The sequence below is a fragment of the Aotus nancymaae genome, unplaced genomic scaffold (assembly GCF_030222135.1).
Source record: "Aotus nancymaae isolate 86718 unplaced genomic scaffold, 86718_ANA_hifiasm-v0.15.2.pri h1tg000014l, whole genome shotgun sequence".
Lineage (NCBI taxonomy): Eukaryota > Metazoa > Chordata > Mammalia > Primates > Aotidae > Aotus > Aotus nancymaae.
In genome coordinates this window covers 87556174-87579972 of record NW_026988425.1, presented here as the reverse complement: position 1 = coordinate 87579972, position 23799 = coordinate 87556174, and the positions used below count along the sequence as shown (strand labels likewise).

At 38.7% G+C, this 23799-nt stretch overlaps 1 protein-coding gene across 1 annotated transcript in view; it reads right to left on the bottom strand.

The window, feature by feature from the left end:
* FAM81B (family with sequence similarity 81 member B) overlaps positions 1-16079 on the bottom strand; it is a 66549-nt gene extending 50470 nt beyond the window's left edge. The window contains exons 1-3 of the mRNA XM_064376161.1: positions 16070-16079; positions 11520-11623; positions 8560-8624 (exon numbers count right to left, since the gene is read on the bottom strand). Coding sequence (XP_064232231.1) covers positions 8560-8624; positions 11520-11623; positions 16070-16079 — 179 coding nt within the window. The remainder of the gene's footprint in view (positions 1-8559; positions 8625-11519; positions 11624-16069) is intronic.
* Positions 16080-23799: the final 7720 nt, after the last annotated feature.

The window sequence follows — 23799 nt, the reverse complement described above, 5'->3', positions numbered from 1 at the left end:
TTGGAACTACCAAAGCCATCTTGTGATCATGAGGAAAAAGGAAATGGCAGGAAGAAAGGATAAAAAACACCTGGCTTCTTAATGATGTTCTGAAGCTACTAAATTTACCAACCTCTGGATTTTCTGTTTTTGTATGAGCTAATCAGTATTCTTACATTTAAACCATTTTTGGTTAGTGCTTCTATTATGTGCGGCTGAAAGCACTGTGTCTGTATCTAGTCACTTACCAATAAATATGTCATTTAAAATAAAGATACATTAAGTGTTTACTAAATATTTACTGTAGTTCATATACAATATTTACTCTAGTCCACACCTTAATACTACATATTTATATACAATGGCTCTGTCCCTCAAGGAACTTAGATTAATTCAGTATTTCTCATACTTAAATTGGTATCACAGGGGAGGGTGAGGGAGGGAAGTTGTTAAAATACAGATTACTCCACTCTAACACATACCTACTGAATCATAATTTTAGGGTAGGTGGAGAGAGTAGGAATATGCATTTTAAGCAAGCACATAGGTGATTCTAATGTATCCTAAAGACTGAACAGCACTGATTGGTCTAAGATTGGTCATGTGAATCAGTGAGTAATATAAGGCAGGATATATAATGAAGTGCTGAAGTAGTGAAATATGTAATATGAGCTCTCAAATTCTGTTGACATAAGCAGCTTGGCAGGTTGGAAAGCGAGGTAGGCTGAGGGTAGAACACAGGCTCCGGCACTTACCAACCAAGTTGCTTCATCTGCAAACAGGGAAAACAAGGCCTATTTTGCTATGTGGTTGTAAGTTCTGAGATAATAAGTGAGAAGCGAACAGTAGCAGGGGTTGGGCAGTGGTGAAACCAATCCTATACAGCTATATGTCTGGGGTTAGGAGGGTCCCAGTGCCTCTTGTGGGGTGAGGTGCTGTTGGCTAGTGCCAAGATCGTATCCAGAAAGGGCAATGAGGGGGCAGACCCAAGCTAGCAGGTCTGTGGTCCTGTCAGGGCTGATTTCAATGCTGTGGCTACTTGGCCCATTGAAGGAAGCCTCTTAGGAGGCTGGCACCCACTGCTATGCAAAGCTATTTGCCTGCAACCATGGAGACATGAAGTGGCATGCACATGCTGGACTGTAGTTATTTCTTTTCCTTAATTTTTAAAGTTTATTTTTAAAATTTATTTTATATATAAGTGGAGACCTTTCCGTTTAGAAATTTCTTTTCAAGCCTGGGATTCACTATTAACTGGAGTCTTATTAGTACTGCTAATTCCTGACGTTTAATGAAGCACCAAATGGTGGCTCTGTTTGATTTTATTTACATGATTCCTGCAAGATCAACAGAGAGCTTGTATTTTTTCCCTATTTGCATTGCCACAAGGACAGAGAATATTGTTTTCCAATTGACCTTTCTACATCAACTGTGGAAGAACAAACACAGGAGCATGTCTCAATTTTCTAAGAGAGATTCCTGACAATGCCATTATTCAAATCATTAGGTATTCCTAAGGGTTAAAAACGGAGGCCTTTCCCTAGTAGTAAGATGTAAATTTAAGAACCTCACTGCTTTCTTAGTATGTTATGTATGTCAGTGGGACCTATATCTAAATTTAACTATGAAAGGAAAGAAATAACTGAATATTCCAGACTACTGCAGATGGAGTCACTAATCACAGGAGGAAAAATTCCTAGGGGGCCTTCTCGGAAACAGATTTGGGCTTCACTTAGATCATTGATTATGTAGCTGACAACTGAATCTGAACAGATTTTCCACAAACTCTGAGTTCTATTTTTCTGTAATTCGGTGTGACTTACACCAGCTGTGCTGTAGCTGGCAGACTGGCCGGTACATGGAGCCTCTCACTTCCCTGCCTGTTCTGTTCTTGTGAATAGAGCCCTAAATTTACTGCAGAGATTCTGATAACCGTTTTGGCAACCTGTAATACTCAGACATCAAATTAGAAAATTTAAACCCTTTTCTAGAACACAAAAAGGCAACATTTTTGTGAGATCTAATATATGACTTGTTAGTCTGAGTGCAGAGTCCCACACGAAAAAATCTAAAGTGAAATCTCAGAGAATATATTGATGCCTCACAAAAATAATCTGTGAGTGTGTGTGGGGAGTGATGAAATAGAAAAAAACATTTTCTATAGTTGCTGTGTTGCTTGTTTATAACCATCCTGGCAGATGGATGTTTGTAGCCGGAGAAGCCTCCATTGCTGAGTTTTAGGTAGGGCTGAATGCTCTAGCGGGTGAGGCAGGCAATTTGAGTTCTGGTGATCCCTGTCCAGGAGGAAATACACCAGGCCAAGGGGCTGGGCCAGCACAGAGCATCAGGAAGGGCCCAAAAAAGAGACAACTCCATTTAGTGGCACAGTTCAGAAGAGACTGGAGAAAGAACGAGTTGTGATTTTCCAGTGAAAAGTGATGAGCTCTATGAGACAGGCTGCTCATGTTTGGTAGAATTTTTTAATAAGATTGCAGAATGAGTGTTGTGCCTGGTATGATTGGTTTTCCTTCATGTGGAGGCATCAAGGTTGACAGTTTCCACATAGAGTCCCTGTGTCAGTGAGGGCAGAGTGGATGTTTGGGTCATACTTACAGGTAAAGCATATGCAAACTGCAGTAGCAAATTGTTTTGATGATGTTGGGAGCTCCTGTAGCATTTTGGCCCTCTTGAGATACCTTCCCATATTAACTTGCTCTCTTGGGGTAGGGGGGCGGGAGTGTTTAATGTGAGTGTCCAGGGGAAAGAACTCTGTACTCAGAGTCAGAAGACCTGGGTTCAAGTTCTATCTCTGCCACATGCTACCTTCGACTTCTCAGAGGTTGCCCAGAAGAGGGCTCCCTCTCTGTCCTGTAGAGAGAATGACTCCTGACCCTCCTACCGGCTGATGAGATCAAGTTAAAGGATGCGTACCTGAAATATTTTGCAATGTCTTATAAATATGTCTTGTACAATGTTGTACATGTGTGTTCTTATAATTATTTATAATTATTAAATGCTGTTATGGATTGAATTGTGTCCCCCAAAGAGAAATGTGGAAGTCTTAAAGCTCAATATCTCAGTATGTGACCTTATTTTGAAACAGGGTCTTGCAGATATAATTAGTTAATGTGAGGTCCTACTGGAGTAGGGGAGCCCACATCCAGCATGACTGGTGTCAATGTGAACATGGCTGTGTGTATGTGTGTATGTATGTGAAGAAGGCTGTATGTATGTGTGTGTATGTATGTGTATATGTATGTGAAGATTGGCGGTATGTATGTATGTGTATGTATGTGTGTATGTATGTGAAGATGGCTGTATGTATGTATGTGTACATATGTATGTGAAGATGGCTACATATATGTATGTGTGTATGTATTTATGTGTGTATATGTGTGTATGTGTGTATGTGTATGTGTGTGTGCATGCATGCATGTGTGTTTGTGTGTGTGTATGTGTTTGTATGCATGTATGTATGTATATATGTGAAGATGGCTGAATGAAGACAGAAACAGAGAGACACTGTGAAGATGGAGGCAGAGATTGGAGTGGCACATCTACAAGCCAAGGAGTCCCAGGGACTCCCAGCAGTCACCAAATGCTAGGCGGGAGACAAGGAACAGATTCCCCTCGGAGCCCTCAGAAGGAAACAATCCTGCTGGCACTTTGATTTTGAACTTCCAACCTCCAGAATTGTGAGGTCATACATTTCTGTTGTTTAAAGCCACCCAGTTTGTGGCAGGGAGTTCCTAGCCCAGGACAAATGTAGGGAATTTATTCTAACACTATCTTATTTCTATTTAGTGCTTATAGTTAACGTATCATTTTCATTGCATTCCCACCACTACCCTGTGGCATAAGTAAAATTGGTCTCTACTTAGGAGGAAACTGGCTTGGCGGCTATCAGTAACTCAGCAGGGAAATATTTTAGCCTCTCCTCTTCTCTTATATCACAGCAGCTTTGCTTAGGCCAGTTAGTGGCTCTTCCTGTTACATTTGCACTTTTCTCAGAGGAGAAAGGTGTGTCTTTCCCTCTGCTTCTTAATATGTAACTTGCTGCCAATATCATGTAATTTTTCACCAAGTCACCTTTCCTGCCTGGCTCACACCTCTTCTTGGAGTCCTAAGGGTCCTCTCAGAGGCCCAGAGTTTGGAAGGGGCTCCCTCTCTGCTCTAGAGAACTGAGATCAGCATCAGCCCGACCTCAGTGGAGTTCTCACACTTGAGCAGAAGGTCTCAAATGGGGCAAGAATCTAGACAACCTCCTGGAGGGACTGAACATCATTTGGGCAGCCCCTGCCCTCACTAACTGGGAGTCACCATGGGTAATGTCCAATTCCTGTGACTGTGTCCACTCACGGCAGAGCCTTGCCCATCACAGGTCAGCAGGGCATGAAAAGAGAGAGAGTAAAAGACTGCACTGTGGCTGATAGCAGTGCCATCCAACCTAACATGATTATCCATAGAAAGTTCTACCAACAGAGTTTTGTCTTCCTTTCTCATGTATTGTAATGTGAAATATCTGTCTTCATCATGTAACAACAAAAGCGATGCATCACAGAATAATAAAAAAGCCTGGTGCTAAGAAAAAGTTTGAAAATGAATTTTTTCCAACCCTGAATTCCATATTCCATTCAAGAAGGGAAGTCATTAATCATTTATTATTTTGCCCATTTGACTTGCTGAAAGTTTTATGTATCCAAATTTTAAATACAATTCTTTGGCTGTCAGCCAGACCCTCATCTTCACGAGATGTACTCTTGAGATAATTCCTGAGATAGATATTGGCCATAGCCCAGCCTGGAAAACTCCTCAATACAAAACCTCATTTCCTTGGTCTCCTTTTTGTTCAAGAAAGTTGAAACTCGCTCCGTGGGCAGCAAAAACTCAGGATTCATTCTCTCCAGAGACTGTCAAACAGAATCCCAGATGCTATCATAGTTCAAATTTATATTTTCCTCCTTTTCACTCCAGCCATCCTTGCCCTGTTTCTGTTCCTGCAACAGTATAAAACTGTTCCTGCCTTAGAAAGTTTGCTCTTCCCCCAGATGTTCTCATGGCCAAATTCCTCACTTCCTGATCTTTTCTCAAATGCCAACTTCTTAATAAGGCCTACTCCAGTTAGCTATCTAATAATGCATTTCTCTCCTTCCTGCTAGAATGGCTCCAAACGCATTACTAGATAGCTCCCCGAGGGAGGTTCTTGTCAAATTATTTTCACATTTGAGGATCTTTGTCTGTCTTGTTCACAGGTGTCTCTTCAAGTGACTAGCATGTTCTTGGCACGTAGCACATGCTTAATAAATATATATTAAGTAAGTAAATGGTGACAACCAGTTTTTGAAGATCAAAGAATTATAAGGATGAAAGAGACCTTAGAAAGTATTTTTTTCCATGGGGAAAAACTTCCCCCACCCCCAGGAGAGTCAGTTAAAGAACAAAAAGAGATTTATGGGCAGAATTTATTTTCCATTAAAAATTAAATCCCATGGCGGAATAATGTACATTCCTAAAGCTTAACCACCTCCTTTATTTCATAGGAGAATGTTGATGAGAAATTGTAGGCAGAGTTGAGAAGTAGCAGGTGCTCATCATTGATCACTTGAATTTTATAGCACAGGCAGATATTGCCAGAGAAGAAATTTTCTTTTTCTCAAGGTCATATAGCTGTTCAGAGGCAAATTCAAGAGTACCTGAGGTGTCCTGGTCTCCATTTAGTGCTCCTTCCACCACCAGCAGCAGCAGAAGAATCAGAAAAAAAAGTTCTAGGTACTTTTCTGCTTAGTTAAATGAGCATTGGATACAGTGTCATAAAATTAGTGGATGTCCGCTCATTGTGAATCAATGAACACATGTGGAAATCAGAATTATTTGCTACCTTTAATAGAATGTCACCATAATTGTCCTATCAAAGACTGCAAGCATCCCTTCTCACCCTGTCCCATGGATTATTATGACCTAACATTTATCAAGTACTAATAATGCTTGGATACTGCTCCAGCTGTCTGAGGCAGAAGGGGCTTTGTAGAAACACACCCCATCTGCCTGTCTCTTAAACGTGCATGTCTCTAGCGCTAGCTTTTTCATTGGCTGGGAATTACCTGTTTTGTTCCTGGATTTTTACTTTTTGTGTTGTTATACTTTGTTGACAGTATTACCTGTAAATATACCCATATAGGTTTTAAGACCAAACCTCTGAAAACCTGTAATACATATTCAGGCCATTTAATGAGTTGATAATGACCCTTACTTAAGTACTCTTCATGTCAATCCACTTGTTGTCACCCAATGAAAACTATGAGTTGAAGGGTGAAGTTTTTTATTTCATGTATTTATGTATTTATTTAGAGATGGAGTTTCACTCTGTCACCCAAGCAGGAGTGCAGTGGTGTGATCTCCATTCACTGCAACCTCCACCTCCCGGGTTCAAGTGATTCTCCTGCCTCAGCCTCCGGAGTAGCTGGGATTACAGGTGTGTGTCACCACACTCAGTTAATTTTTGTATTTTTAGTGGTGACGGGGTTTCACCATCTTGGCCAGGCTGGTCTTGAACTCCTGACCTCAGGGGATCTGCCCACCTCGGCCTCCCAAAGTGCTGGGATTATAGATGTGAGCCACTGTGCCCAGCCAGTGAAGTTATTTTAAAAACCATTGCTCTTTATTTTTATTTTATTGGATTAAATACATCATTCAAAATGTCCACAGTGATTACTGAAATGCCCAAATTCTATTTTGCTTTTCCAGTTACTTTAAGCAGAGCTCTAACAATTCAGTTGTTCTACCATTACTCTCCATTAAATCTGTCAACTATAGTTCATCAAGTACATTCAGTACACCATGATAAACTACTGGAGGGGTATCAGAAATCATAAGGTCATAGAGTGCCTGCCTTTAGGAAGTTTGCAGCCTATTCTGAGAGATGAGAAGAGAAAGACCAGAAGAGAACTAACAATGTGAGGTCATAAATAGAAAGTTCTAGATACACGGTCTAGACAGTAAGAGAAGGGACAAGGGAGAGATCAAGGTGGAAATAAATGTTAGAGTCGAGTAATCTTTATCGTGCTTTTGCTTTGCATTACAGACTATTCTTTCCTCTTTGTCTTCATTTTAATGTATCTGAAAGCCAAGAAATCTAAAAAGTGTATCTTAGAATGCTTTAGTTTGTTACCGTTTTCCAGGAATTTGTTTTCTCATCTCCTGGGATGTAGGTCACCAGTTTGAGCTAAAGAAATCCACGTGTGTTTGTAAGAGAATTTGACAGATCGGAAGAATGATTTTTATTTTCCATTTGTCATGTAGAGAGTCAGGTAGGGACAAGTTTCCCATTTCTCCTTGGAAGATGAGGTTAGCTAATATATTTATTTATAATAATTATTTTTGTGCATACTACATTCATTGTTCTCAACTCAGAAAAAAATGTCATCTATCCAAATATTGCATTTTTTAAACATTTAAAACATATTTTTCCCATGCTTGGTTTTATTTTTTTCTAAATCATAGACTTAAAGTTATATAAACAAATACAAGTTATGGGGTACATGAAAAAAGGGGCTGAGATACTATGACTGAACTGTTTGGAATGTATTAAATTTAACTGGCCAAGTGACAGGGGAATTCTTATAAAGAAAATGCAGTAAAAATTAGTGAAGATATTTTATCATTTTAATTGTTAAAGATAATTTTTAAAAAAATCAAAGTTTAATATGTATTTAGATTTTTCTCTTCACATAAGCTCATTTCATTCATTTGGCCATTTTTTTCGTCTGTGGTCATGATTATTAAAATCAGAATTATTTCAAAGCTTCAGTAAATTCTATGGAGTTTCTAGTCCAACCTCTTTGTTTTTCAAATGAAAAAACTAAAGCTCAGAGACGTTATGGGACTGACTAACATCACACAGCAAAGTAGTAGAAGGACTGAGACTAAATCCCCAGTGCCCTGAAAACGTGAATGGCAGCATTAGACCAAATCCTGCTTTGACATACAGAATAGAAAACAACTCAAATTGATATGCATTGCCTCTGCAATGCCACCTTCATCACCTGGCATCCTCGGGTATTTTGGACAATGTGCACGTGCTAATAGTGTGTTACTCTATTTCCAAGTGCCCAGTTGTTTCTCTGCAGTACACCTTTCCTGGGTGAGCTCCAGGTATGGCACTGTAAACAGCAGAAACAACATTTTCTGGTGATTAATGAAATATATTTCAACATTTCCTGAGTTTTTATCATAAGATGTTAACAGGTTTACTTGAAGTCATAGTTAGCTATATATGTCTGATATTGTCACAATACACAACATGTTGCGTTGCTTTTCATGTAAATCTACGGGAACCTATAGAGGTAATTTAAAGAAAAGGTAGTTAAATCTGTGTGTTCTGTCAATCAGAAAGGAGCAGGAGCAGGTTTGTCTTTCTGACACGATTTTGTCTCTTCTGAACGCAGACAACTAAAAGGTCTCTTTCAGGCACATTAATCTCTGACTGAATAATTAAATGCAGGGTTTTTTTTTCTTTTTTGTGTGAAATTTGTCACAGTAATGCAGTTAATAGTTAAAACTAGTCATAATTTACACACTTACTTGTCAACATATTCAGCTAGATCTGTAGAATTCTTGCTTGACATTTTGGCTGGAGATAGTCTTACCTAAAACAAAGGTTACAGATTCAGAATGCATCATCTGTTTCTTTACAGATTACTTTTATCCAATTTATCTTTGAAGTGTTTTAATCTTAAACAAAATATATACCATCGACCAGATAATCAGCCCAGTTAATTTTACACATGCCCCCTTTGTATTGCTAATGACTAAAACCAAAATTAAGTTCTGTGGAGATACTAGAGAGTCGTATTTCATAGATTTGGTATCACAGTCAAGAAAACCTTTCTGGAAAAGCCAAAGCCATAGATTATTCTTAGATAATTTTAAAATGAAATATCTAATGATTATTGACTCAGTTACTAAACATGTCTTCACAGAGTGAATGATTCCTAACATGCTGATTTCTAAGGAGAAACAGCTAATTTTCAAAATCAAACATCTAAACTAGAAAACAAGCATGTCCAAGTACCTGGATATCAGATTATTATGGTTAGAGCACAGTCATATACATAATTTACTAACATTAGGTATAACTGGTCACATGTACACTTAACTGATAACTTCTAATTCAATAAAATGCTACTACCAGAAAGTTCTATTTTCATGAAAGTTGATAATTTGCAGCATTTTTATGACAGGAAATAAGATACCCAATGTACTCACTGTTTTGCGTATCCCAAAAATGCCTTAAATTCTAATATTCTTTTAAGTTTAAAAAATAAGACAGATTGATCCTAATTTTAATAGCCTATTGCTAAACTGGATCCAATATGGAGAATACGAGTGGTATTCCACCTCAGTTAAAAACTTTAACAAAATATATTCCTAGGATATTTTTTCTTGCTTTATGTTACTGTACTGTAATGGTGGGCAGAATAGGTTAAGACTCACATACAGAAAGCACTCCTTTTTCAAATGCCCGAGGAATTACTACTTCTTAAGTTCTAAGAAACTTAATTGGATACCCCCATCCTCCAAAAACACTTAAAGAAAAAAACGTTAAGTCCATTAACAAGGACGCTAATAAAGAATGCCTGACGGTGTCTCTCCTGACCCAGCCCTCTTGGTGGTGGGCAGGCCGCACAGGCTGGTGGCTCCCGTGAGCCCTGAGGAGAGAGCTTTACCCTCCCCCCATTACTGAATGGGGTCTGCAATGGGTCTGATGCTGTTAAGCTACATCTTCCCCTAGAGAATGGATCTACAGATTCACTGGGCACTCAGGTGCCCACATTATGGAAATGGCCCTAAGTCTCAGAGGTCCTGATGCCTTCTGCCATGGGGCATTTTCACACCTGTTTCCCACTGGAACAGTACTGGGTCCTGAGACCCTCACCCACTTCATTGCCAGTTCTTTCCTGGCCACTTTTCCACTGCTTCCTCTGGGCTGTGGGGGAATCTATTTCTGGTATTTCCTCAGCAACCAGATTGGTACTTCCTTATATGTTTGCAAACAGTAGCCCTCTCCAAGTATTTGTGGAATTAAAGTGTAAGATGAATAATATGCCTAAAGGCACTAACTCCTTTCTCCTTCTGGAGTGTAACAATTAGATCTATGTTTTATTTTTACTTTATTAATTTTTAAGTCTTATTTGAAAGACCATAAGTAGCATCTTCTTAAAAACACACCTACAACACACACTTTTTAAGTGGCAAATGTTAAGTCCAACAATGGAGGAATATTGGAAAAATATAAAAAGGTTAAAGATACAGAATAAAATCCTCACTTGTAATTTTGCTACCTAGAACAAAAGCCATTGATATTGGCTTTTGGTGCATTTTTTTTTAATTGTAATTTTTAGGTTTTAATTTAAATACTGTCTTTTAATCTAAGACAGTATTTAAACTTTATATCTTTGCTAATTAAACATAAGAGTCAGTTATGTTTTGTCCTCATTCCTATAAGCTAGCATGTTATTATATATAAAAATTGTCTCACAGTCAAACAACTTGATGGCTACTATGGGAATTTTTTTCTCGTGTATCAGTTTTTATCCATTTCATAATAATACTTTAATATGTTATAGCTTTTTGGTTTTATGTGCTACAAAATACTTTTTTGTATATGACATAATTTTATTTGACATGATGCCCTACAAAGTGGTATCATTACCTTTACATTAGTGTAAGGATGACATTAGTTACCTTAAGTAGCTGAAACCCTTATTATGGAAAGAAATTAAGATGATTATTTTTTATAGGTGAGGAGCTTCAGGATCAGAGAAGTACTGGACTTACCCAAGATCATATAGATGATGATGATAATCATACAATAGCCCTCCCTACTTGCTAAGCACTTGCTTAAGTGACTCATTCAAACCCACAATAACTTTGCATCATAAGCCTAATGCACCCATTTTACAGAAGAAGAAACAGAGAGGTTAAGTAATCATTCCAAAGTCCCACAGCTAGTATGTGGTACAGCCTATATACCTACTGAAAATCAATGTTTCATATTGTGCTAGTTCTTTGTGTAACAAGAGACTGCATCTGCCTCTTATTATATAAATTACAAGATGTTAAGAGAAGTACAAAAACAGTCTAAAAACACTGTTTGCTTTAAAAAATGTTCTTTTTAGCTAATGGAGAAATATCACAAATTCTAAGGAACATTCTATTTAGCTATACTGTTTTCATGTTAGAGATAAAGTCTGCACCTTGAGTTTATCATGGTTCCTTTTGAGTCTACATAAAAATACATCATGATTAACTCAAAACATTTTTGCTCCATGTATTAAAAATCAGTCTAATTAATGAATTTGTACATTGAGGCCATTTTTCTTTTCAGCTGTGTTGTCAGCAGTCATTTTGCCAAGACAGAACAAACAGGAAATGTGGGAGAACTAATCTTCCAGGACTTCTTAAACTCTCTAAGCACTCTAAGCTTTAGAAAAGCTGAGCAAAGTATTCTAATTTTACTGTGAATATTGAAAAGTACTTGCTTTCTTTTCTTGGTCATTGGCTGAGCCAGGAAGGGGGCCATCGGGTTCATCTGGCTGTTCTTCCGCAGTCACAGTTGGAGAGGCACTTTTGTTTACATCCGTATCTAGGTAACCAGAATGCTGAATCAGGTCAGGAACTATGGCAAGTGCAATTTCTGCAGTGCTGTGAATTTTTTTTTAATTGAGCGCAGTTTCTGTACATATGGCTTAGCTTAAAGGGAGGCTTTCAAAGGCTTTCAATTTGTTTTACACTTCCCCTTTCCTCTCTTACCCCAATTCTCCCCATCCCCCCATAACATCTATAGTTAGCTAGAAAAACATATCTCTACAGATACTGCTATAAGACATTTAGAACCTTTGTTAAGATCAAACAGCTCTAAAATAATAGAGAATTTTTTTTTAAATTATACTTTAAGTTCTAGGATACAGGTGCAGAACATGCAGGTTTGTTACATAGGTATACACGCGCCAAGGTGGTTTGCTGCGTCCATCAACCTGTCATCTACATTAGCTATTTTCTCCTAATGATATCCCTTCCCTAGCCTCCCATACCCTATAGGCCCAGGTGTGTGATGTTCCCTTTCCTGTGTCCATGTGTTCTCATTGTTCAACTCCCACTTATGAGTGAGAACATGCAGTGTTTGGTATTCTGTTCCTGTGTTAGTTTGCTGAGAACAATGATTTCCAGCTTCATCCATGTCCCTGCAAAGAACATGAACTCATCCTTTTTTTACGGCTGCATAGTATTCCATGGCATATGTGTGACACATTTTCTTTATCCAGTCTAACATAGATGGGCATTTGGGTTGGTTCTAAGTCTTTGCTATTGTGAATAGTGCGGCAGTAAACATACATGTGCATGTATCTTTAGAGTAGAATGATTTATAATCCTTTGGGTATATACCCGGTAATGGGATTGCTGGGTCAAATGGTATTTCTGGTTCTAGATCCTTGAGGAATTGCCACACTGTCACCCACAATGGTTGAACTAATTTACACTCCCACCAACAGTGTAAAAGTGTTCCTATTTCTCCACATCCTCTCCAGCATCTGTCGTTTCCTGACTTTTTAATGATCGCCATTCTAACTGGCCTGAGATGGCATCTCATTGTGGTTTTGATTTGCATTTCTCTAATGACCAGTGATGATGAGCTTTTTTCATGTTTGTTGGCTGCATAAATGTCTTCTTTTGAGAGTGTCTGTTCATATCCTTCACTTGCTTTTTGATGGTGCTTCTTTTTCTTGTAAATTTGTTTAAGTTCTTACCCTATGGTGCCAAAGCCTTCTGAGGGTCTTCATTGGGATTTATTATTTTGTTTATATGTAAAAATAAACATAAGAAAGGTAGTGAAGTAGGAGAAATTTAGAGACCTTGAATAGTCCATAAGTACCTGAATTCATGATGCTTGATTTTCCAGCTTTATTTTTTGTTGATTTGATATTTTTGAAAAAAAATCTCTGTGATTTTTAAAATTTTTTCTCAGGAAGCCAGAGTACTAAGGAATCATAATTGCATCCTAACTAAGATCTTTCTGTTTCTGGGGCATTTTCCCAAGGGTGACTTAGTAGCATTGTGACTGCAGGAAGGATCTGTGATGTCGATGTGGCTGGCCCTCACAATTGAAGTCATGAAGTCCCTGGGATTTAAAAGGTTTTAATATTTTCTGTAGTGCCCTTCGTCATAAAAATCACTTCTTTGTCTCATGGGGTGGGAAGTGGTCATTGTTAAACTGATATTTCATACTCTTCTCCTGATTTCATCTTCACAGTTTGAAAAGAGGCCAGTTATCATCAAGCTAGACAAAGAGGAAATGAAATGCTGCAGTATTCCCAAATCTTTCTCCAAGTGTGTTAGGGAGCAAACTGACTCTTCTGGGCCACGAAGGGACTCTCACAGATAGTGCAGCATTAATGAAAAAGGACATGGGTCAGAGTTTTACAGAAATAAAAATACTGAACTTTGCCTTTGTGGGAAAATTTTTTTTCAGTTACTTGGCTCAAAAGGAGTGGATTGTTTTAGCTCTAAAATGTCCGAATTTTAAAATTAGAATTTGCATGTTTGTCAATGCTACTTGGCCTTCATATATAGAAATGATGCTTTGGCTAAGTTATGTCCACATTATGGTATCAGATTTGCCTTGTTTAAAGGCACACAGTATTCAGGATGCTGAGTGACAAACTTTATCCCACAGATAAAGGCCACCCATGATTTTGGCTTCCGTGGCATATCTCCTAGTCCTAAGCTAAGCCCTTTAAACTCAAAGATGCGGTAGTGCATGGTTTGCAAGCAGTCCAAAAGGCTCATTACATACCCTAATCATCATTTTATCCAGTGCCAAGGGAGACTGACACACAGCAGTGACTAAGAGCAGGTGGTTACAGATTCCAAGAGAGTGGGTTGGAACCCTGACTCCTCAACCTACTAGCTATTTACTTTAGGCAAAATTACATCACTTCTTTAAGCCTCAGCTTTCTCCTCTGTGAAATGAGCTAATAGTATCAATCCCATAAGATGGCTGAGAGGATTAAATGTAATAATGTATTTACAGTGCTCAGCTGAGGGCGACGCCAGGAATCCACTAAAAGATAACCATTATTAGTGATTATTTCATAAGGTGCCAATTATCCAAGAAATAGACACAAGCAAGGTCTATGTGAGAAAGAAAAACTGGATTTAACCTTGCTTAACAACTTTTTGAGATTCTTTCTTTTCTTAAATTCAGCTTTTAATCCATGGTATTTGGCTAGAAAAACGGGCTCTACTAAAATGGACAATCGTAGTATGTTTTTCTCTAAACATAAATGGCTAATTTTAACACAAAAATACACGTAACATATATGTATATTATTAATGTCTGCTCTGGTTTGAATGTCTCCACCAAAACTTACGTTGACATGTAATTGCCATTCTAATAGTATTAAGAGGTGGAGGCTTTAAAAAGTGATTAGGAAATGAGGGCTCTGTCCTCATGAATAAATTAAAGCCCTTATTGTGGGAATGAGTTAGTTATCCCAGGAGTGAGCTCTTGATAAAAAGGATGAGTTTGGCTTAGTTTCTCTCTCTGTCTTGCATGCCTATTTCCCTCTGCTATGTTATGATGTAACACAAAGATTTATCCTCTCAATCTTGGACTTCCTAGCCTCCAGAACCATGAGCCAACCAAATACCCAGACTATGGTGTGTGTGTGTGTGTGTGTGTATATATATATATATATATTTTTTTTTTAGACAGAGTATATATATGTATCTTAGACAGAGTATATATATATATATTAGACAGAGTCTTACTCTGTTGCCCAGGATGGAGTCCAGTGGTGTTATTTGGGGTCACTGCAACCTCCGCCTCCCAAGTTCAAGCAATTCTCATGCCTCCGCCTCCCAAGTAGCTGAGACTACAGGCATGCACCACCAAGCCTGGCTAATTTTTGTATTTTTAGTAGAGACAGTGTTTCACTACATTGGCCAGGCTGGTCCTGAACTCCCAACCTCAAGTGATCCACCCACTTCAGCTTCCCAGACTACTGGGATTACAGGTGTGAGCCACCATGCCAGGCCCCAGATTATGGTATTCTGTTATAGCAGAAGAAAATGGACTAAGATAGCTTCCCACTTGTCTAAAATGTGTATGTAAAATCCTTCCCAGAAGCCAATAATCTTCAAATATGTTTCCTAATCTAAGGCTAATAAAATCACAGAAATTAAAAATGTTCAATTTCAATCTTAAAAGTGGCCTTATACTATGATATGTTTAATGTAGACCTAAAGACATAATCCTGACATGGTGGTCGGTGATGTGGGATAGTCAGAGTTGAGGGTCATCTAAGACAAAAACACTATGTGTTGTGCACTACATAACCCTCTGGGGCATCATTCTCATGGTAACACTGTAAATGTTCCTATTTGTTACAATAATTTTTCGGGTACATATCAAGAAAATATCTTATTTTAACAAAGAAAGTCAAGATAGTTTTCTGACATGGAAGTAAAGAGTCTTGAGAAAGGGGTACCTAATTTTAACTCACACAAGGAGTGTGTAGTCAGGCACTGTCAATGACAGACTACATATATGATGGTGGTCCCATAAGATTTTAGTGAAGAAGAAAAATTCTTATTACCTAGTGATGTTGCAGCCATCATACCATTCCAGTGCAATGCATTACTCATGTGTTTGTGGTGATGCTGGTGTAAACAAACTTAATGCACTGCCAGTTGTATAAAAGCATAGCATGTGCAATTATGTACAGTACATAATAGTTGCTACTGATAACAGACAACTATGTTACTAGTTCATGTATTTACTACACTATCCTTTTTATTATTGTTATTTTATTTTTAGTTGACACATAACTGTACATATTTATGGGATACAGAGTAATATTTAGATACATATATACAATGTGTAATGACCAAATCAGGGTAATTAGCATATCATCACCTCAATCATTTATCATTTTTTTGTGTTGTGAACATTTAAAATCTTCTTTCAGCTTTTTGAAAATATACAGTAAATTATAATTAACGGTTCTCACCCTACAGTGCTGCAGAACACCAGAACTCATGTCTCCTTTCTAGCTGTAATTTTGTTTTCATTAATACCCTCTCCTCATTCTCCCCTCCCCCCTGCCCTTCCCAGCCTCACAATTCTATTCTCTATTTCCATGAGCTCAATTTTTTTTTTCTGCCACATGTAAGTAAGAACATGTAATATTTATGTTTCTGTTCTTGGCTTATTTTGCTTAACATAATGTCCTCTAGGCTCATCCACATTGCTGCAAATGACAGGATTTCATTCCTTTGTATAGCTAAATACTATTCCACTGGGCATATAAACCACATTTTCTTTACCCATTCATCTATGGATGGACATTTAGGTTGATTCCATATCTTAGCTATTGTGAATAGCACTGCAGTAAATGTGGGAATCCAGGTGTCGCTTTGATATACTGATTTTCTTTCCAGTAATGGGACTGCTGGATCATATGTTAGTTCTATGTTTAGTTTTTTGAGAAAGCTCTACAGTGATTTCCATATTGCCTCTACTCATTCACATGCTCACCAACAGTGCGTAAGTGTGCTCTTTTCTCTGCATTCTCACCAGCGTTTGTTAACTTTTGTCTCTTTGATAATAGGCATCCTAACTGGGGTGAGATGGTATCTCATTATGGTTTTGACTTGTATTTCCTTTATGATTAGGGATGTTGAGCATTTGAGCATTTTTTTCATATACCTGTTGGCCATTTGTATGCCTTCTTTTGAGAAATGTCTATTTAGATCCTTTGCCCTTTTTTTTTTTTTTTTTTTTTTGGCATGGAGTCTTGCTCTGTTGCCCAGACTGGAGTGCAGTGGTGTGATCTTGGTTCACTGCAACCTCCAACTCCTGTGTTCAAGCGATTCTCCTGCCTCAGCCTCCCTAGTAGCTGGATGTACAGGTGCATGCCACCACAGCTGGCTAATTTTTGTATTTTTAGTAGAGATGGGATTTCACTATTTTGGCCAGGCTGGACTTGAACTCTTGACCTCAGGTGATCCGCCCACCTCAGCCTCCCAGAGTGCTGAGATTATAGGTGTGAGCCACCGTGCCTGGCCCTTTGGCCACTTTTTAATCAGAGGATTTGCTGCCGTTGAGCTGTTTGAGTTCCTTGTATATTCTGGTTATTAATCCCTTGTCAGATGAATAGTTTGCCAATATTTTTCCCATTCTAGTAGTTGTCTCTTTACTCTTTGATAGTTTCTTTTGCTGTGAAGAAGCTTTTGAGTTTTATATAGACCCATTTGTCTATTTTTGTTTTCATTGCCTGTGCTTTTGAAGTCTTTAAAATATTTGCCTAGACTAATGTCTTGAAGTGTTTCCCCTATGTTTTTATAACAGTTTCAAACTTTCAAGTCGTAACATTTAAGTCCTTGATTTGTTTTGAGTTGATTTTTTAAATATAGTGATGGAAAGTGTTCTAGTTTGATTTTTCTGCATATGGGTATTCCATTTCCCAGCACCATTTATTGAAGAGAGTGTCCTTTTATCATTATATCGTTCTCGGCATCATTGTCAATAATCAGTTGGCTGTAAATATGTGAATTTATGTCTGTTCCATTGGTCTATGTGTCTGTTTTTATACCAATACCATGTTGTTTTAGCTACTACAGCTTCACAGTATATTTTGAAGTCAGACAGTATAGTATCTCCAGCTTTGTTCTTTTTGCTCGGGGTTGCTTTGGCTATTCAGGGTCTTTTGTGGTTCCAAATTTTAGGATTTTTTTTTCTATTTCTGTGAAGAATGTCATTGGTAATTTGACAGAGATTGCATTGAATCTGTAGGTTGCTTCAGGTAGTGTGGTCATTTTAAAAACATTAATTCTTCAAGCCATGAGCATTGGCTGTCTTTTCATTTGTGTGTGTCCTCTTCATTGTATTTCATCGGTGTTTGACAGTTTTCATTGTAGAGGTATTCACCTTTCTGGTTAAATGTGTTCCTAGACATTTTGTTTCTTTGGTAGCTATTTGATTTCTTTTTCAGCTAGTTCATTACTGGTATATGGAAATGCAACTGATTGTTGTATGTTGATTTTGTATTCTGCAAATTTACTTAATTTATTTATTAAGTCTAAGAGTTTTTTGTGGAGTCTAGGTTTTTCTAAATATAAGATCATGTCATCCTCAAAGACAGAGAATTTGACTTCCACTTTGCCAATTTGGATACACTTTATTTCTTTCTGTTGCCTAATTGCTGTGGCTAAAACTTCCAGTATTGTGTTGAATAGAAGTGGTGGAAGTGGGCATTCCCATCTTGTTCAAGTTCTTAGAAAAACAGCTTTCAACTTTACCCCATTTTTTTTTTTAATTTTTAAGCATTTTTGTTAAAAACAAAGACACAAACACACACATTAGCCTAGGCCTACACAGGGTCAGGATCATCAATATCACTGTCTTCCATTTCTTGTCCCACTAGAAGATCTTCAGGGGCAATAGTGTATAATGTTAGCTGTGAGTTTGTCATATGTGGTCTTTATAGTGTGGAGGTATGTTCCTTCTATGCCTAGTTTGTTGAGAGTTTCTATTATGAAGCAATGTTGAATTTTGTCAAAAAGTTTTTTTCTGAATCTGTTGTGATGATCATATTGTTTTTTTTTCCTGCATTCTTTTGATGTGATGTATTACATTTATTGACTTGCATATGCTGAACCATCTGTGCATCCCTAGGATACATCCCACTTGATCATGGCATATGATCTTTTTGACATGTCATCGTATTTGGCTTGTTGTATGCCTGATGGACATAGATGCAAAAATTCTTAACAAAACATTTTGAGACAAGAAATGGAAGACAATATAGGCCTAGGCTAATCTGTGTGTTTGTGTCGTAGCTTTCAACAAAAATGTTTAAAAATTAGAAATCATAAAATTTTAAAAATATAAAAAAAGCTTATAGATAAGGATATAAAGAAGGAAAAATTTTTTGTACAGCTGAATGATATGTTTGTTTTAAGCTATGTGTCATTACAAAAGAGTTAAAAAATTAAAATGTTTATTAAGTAAAAAAATTATAGTAAGCTAATGTTAATTTATTATCAATGAAAGCAAAGGTAAAGTAAATATAGTGTAGCCTAAGTGTACAGCATAACGCCTGCAGCAGGCTAGAGTAATGTCCTAGGCCTTCACATTCACTCACCACTCACTCACTCACTCATAAGAAGCAACTTCCAGTCCTGCAAGCTCTATTCATGGTAAGTGCCCTATACAGGTATGCCATTTTTTATCTTTTATTTTGTATTTTTACTCTACCTTTTCTATCTTTAGATACATACATATTTACCACTGTGTTGCATTTGCCTTCAGTATTTGGGACAGTCACTTGCTGTACAGGTTTGTAGCCTAGAAGCAATAGGCTATACCATATAGCCTAGGTGTTTGGTAGGCTATTCCATGTAGGTTTGTGTAAGTAAGTGCACTCTATGATGAACACACAATGATGAAATCACTTGACACATTTTTTAGAACCTGTCAATTGTTTGACTGTTGTCAAGCAATACGTAACTGTATTTGAGCCAGTACCCTGGGTGTCTTCTGTTGAACCGGCCTTAACTAACCATGGGCCAAAGCAACCAGTTGTCATTGGCAGGGTGTGTCCTCCTCGACTCCCTTTGCTTTCTTTCTTACTTTTGCCTCACCTCCTACCTGTTGTCTCAGGAGCTCTTAGGCTATCCTTTGGGTCTTCTCAACTTTCCTTGTGCTATTCTGATTTTATCTGCTCTGACCTTCTAGTAATCTCTAATGTGCTTAGTACTTAATACTTAGGATACATTCTTTATGTTTCACGTCATGATTCTTACAAGGGAGGCCGCACAGGTGTGAATATCCTGATTTTACAGATAAAAATACAAGGAGGTTCAGAGAAGTCAAATGACTCACTGGAGAAACTGGTGAAACTGACCAGACCTCCGGCCTGCTGACCCTTAGTCCTGTGTACCATTCCTCCAGGGATGCATCATACTGAATTCCGCTCAAGTGTGGGGGTTTGACTTCCATTCTCTTCCATTCTATGTTTGAACTCAATGGAGGGACTAGGGTTGCTGTTTCAGTGAATGGGGTATTTTTGAGGCATGGCATATTTTCATTCCCCTCAAGCTGAGTGCCTAACTTCTCTAGTCTCGAGGGAGATGATATGGATCATCTGGTAAAGTAGTTAGAAATTTGGTAGTCTGGCACCAGACTACCGTATTCATCTCTCCTCTCTGTTGCTTACCAGCTGGATAGTCTTGCAAAATGATATAATCCTGCTTTCCACCTATAAAATGGATGATGATAATAGCACAATATTAATAATTCCATAGCAATATAAGATTATGAAAATTAACCAGATATGTAAAGCTGTTAAAACAGGGGCTAGAGCACAGTAAGCACTCAATAAACGTTAGCTTATATTCTCTTAGGTCTAACCATGTTTGTTTCATTGAATTTTCTAGGTAGGTTTCTTAGTAGGGACTCAATAGCTGTTAATGAATAAATGAAAGCCTTTGTGCTTTAGCTGTGAAAAGCCCTGCCTGTGGAAGGAGCCAGAGGCCAATTTCCATGCACTATTTCTGAATGGCCTCAGCCAATCTCCTAGTGCTTGAAACTGGCCTGTTTCCCGTTACCACAGATCTCATTCTAGGAACCTCTACCATTGACTCAGTATCAGGGGGAATTCTCTAAGATTGCTAGAACCATTTATTTCAGAACAATTCTCAGCATCTCCTAATTTAAGGCATTGATTGTTCTGGGAACATTAAGAAAATGTTGAAAGTCTCCTTTTCTCAAGAAACTTCATTTCTCTGTAGGGGAGAGGGGTGAGCTCACAGCTGACTCTTTTTTTTTTTTTTGAGACGGAGTTTCGCTCTTGTTACCCAGGCTGGAGTGCAATGGCGCGATCTCGGCTCACCGCAACCTCCGCCTCCTGGGTTCAGGCAATTCTCCTGCCTCAGCCTCCTGAGTAGCTGGGATTACAGGCATGCGCCACCATGCCCAGCTAATTTTTTGTATTTTTAGTAGAGACGGGGCTTCACCATGTTGACCAGGATGGTCTCAATCTCTTGACCTCGTGATTCACCCACCTCGGCCTCCCAAAGTGATGGGATTACAGGCGTGAGCCACCGCGCCCGGCCACAGCTGACTTAAATCGAGGCAGCCAGGGCTATGTTACATGGTCAAACAGTTTCATCATCCTGTGCTTCTCACTCTTCTTCTTGGCTAAACCAAACTTTCTTGGCTAAACCAAACCCAGGCTAAATCCATCTCTCTGTTTACTCTGCCTATATTTTTGCAGCAGAATATGGCTGGGAGAAAACATGCAACCATGTTGACTGGTCTCAAAATTCGCCACCACAAACCTTAAGTGGGTCCTTAACGCTTCCTGGCAATGACAGTATCAGATTTCCTTAGTTCATCACTCTTCTACTTGCCTAGGTAACTCTCATGCCTTTTCCTCTGACCTCAAACTGCCATCAACTCCCCTGTCACCTACTAACCTTTCCTTTTTACTTCTCCAAGAAAACAGAAATAATCAGAAGGAAATTTTGACGAGCTCCATCCCCACTCCCACATCTATCCGTGACCTACATGCACCCGTGTCCATATATTCTGCCTCCTCTTGTTTCAACAGATGAACCATCTGTGCTCCTCATTAGGGCCAATGGCCCAGTGGTCCTCAGATCTTACTCCCTCTCAACTATTCAAAGACATTGCTCCAGGGATTTTCCCATCTTCCCTTTCAATTAGCTCATTCTCATTGGCATGTAAACATACATTTATTTCTCCCACTCACCTTAAAACTAATAAACAATCTTCTCTTGATCCTATAATATATCCCCTTCCAGCTATCACTCAATTTGTTCCTTTTCTGCACAGGAACATTCCCTGAAGTCTTGTTTATATTTTTCTCTTTGTAGTTTCTCTCTTTGCTACAGTCTGAATCATGTTCTGCATTCTTATGTTGAAGCCCTAACCCCCAGTGTGACTGTACATGGAGATAGGGCCTTTTTGAGGTAATTGTATTTAAATGAGATCATAGGGCAGGGTCCCAGTCTGACAGAACCGTGGCCTTAAAATAAGTAGGAGGAGGAGGAAGAAGAGTCTTGGCATCCTGGCTCACCCTCATGCCTACAATCCTAGCACTTTAGGAGGCTGAGGCAGGAGGATCACTTGAGTCCAGGAGTTCAAGACCAGCCTGGACAACATAATGAGACGTCATCACTACAAAAAAATTTAATAAGTTAGCTGGGCATGGTGACAGTGGGTGCTTATAGTCCCAGCTGAGGCTGAGGTGGGAGGACTGCTTGAGTCTCGGAGGTCAAAGCTGCAATGAGCTATGATTGCACCACTGCAGTCTCTCCTGGGTAACAGAGCAAGACCCTGTCTCAAAAAATAATCATAAAATAAAAATAAAAAAGAAGGAAGGAGAAAGAGAGATCACTAGCCCTCTGCCATGTGAAGACACAGGGTCTGCAAGCCAGGAAGAGGGCCTCACCAGGAAACAAATCTGCCAGTACTTTGATTTTAGACTTCTGAGCCTCTAGAACTGTGAGAAAATGAATTTCTGTTGTTTAAGCCAGCCAGTTTGGTATTTTGTTAGGGCAACCCAAGTAGACAAAGATGCTCTTGAACCACTGTTTTCCCCAGCCATGTTCTGCTGTACAGATACAGGCAGGAGTAAGCAGAGAGATGGATTTAATCAGGGTTTGGTTTAGCCTAGAAAGTATGAGGAAGCGTGAGAAGCACAGGGCGATGACACTGTTTGACCATGTAATGTAGCCCTGGCTGCCTTGATGTAGAGTTAGCTGTGGGCTCACCCTCTCCCCTACAGAGAGATTAAGTTTCTTGAGGACAGGGGCTTTTTTTTTTTTCCATCCTTGTTTTTATCCTTACATTTCTCAATGATCTCCGCACAACTGATACATTAAATTAAGAGGTGCTTGAAATACTTCTTAAAGAAGTCCTAGTGAATCTCCTGATGCTGAGCCACTGGTTAGAGGCTTTCTATCTATCCCTTGATACTGCTCTCTTGTCAAGATCCCCTCTGACCTGTTTATCAGTAAATCCAGTGGTTAATTCTCAGTCCTCATCTTACTTGCCCCCTTAGCAGCTTTTGATGGAGTTGACAGCTGTCTTCTCCCTGATATTCTTCCTTTACTTCTCTTCCATTTTTCTGCTGCTTCTTTTCATGGATTTCTCATTCATCTCCCTGACTTCTGAGTGGTTGATCCATCATCTCAGTTGCCTAGACCTTTCCTGAAAATCCTGCATCCTTGGAAACCCCTCACCTACCTCTGAATGTTGAAATGCCCTAGAGCTCAATCCTTGGACTTATGCACTTGTTACCTTGATGATCTCCCCCAACCTAATGGCTATAAACTGATATTCCCTCAAATCCTCTTCCCCAAAAACCTGCCCCCCTGTATAATGTTTCCCATTGCAATAAATGGCAATAGCCTTTTTCTAGTTTGCTCAAGCCCCAAACTTTGGAATCCTGCTTCACCCCTCTCTTTCTCTCATATCCTACTTGTTTACCCCACCTTTAAAATATATCCAGAATTGGGATGTTTCTAGCTGCCTCCTCTGCCAGTCCAAGCCACCATTATGCTGGCCCAAGGCATCATTCTTTCTCCTCTAGATTATCGCAATGGCTTTCTAATGCATTTCTTATTGCAATGGCTTTCTAAAACCAAACTTGCCCCCTCTCATAAATTATTCTCAACAAAATAGTCAATGATGTCCATGTTAAGACTGAATATGAAACTCATGTATTCAAA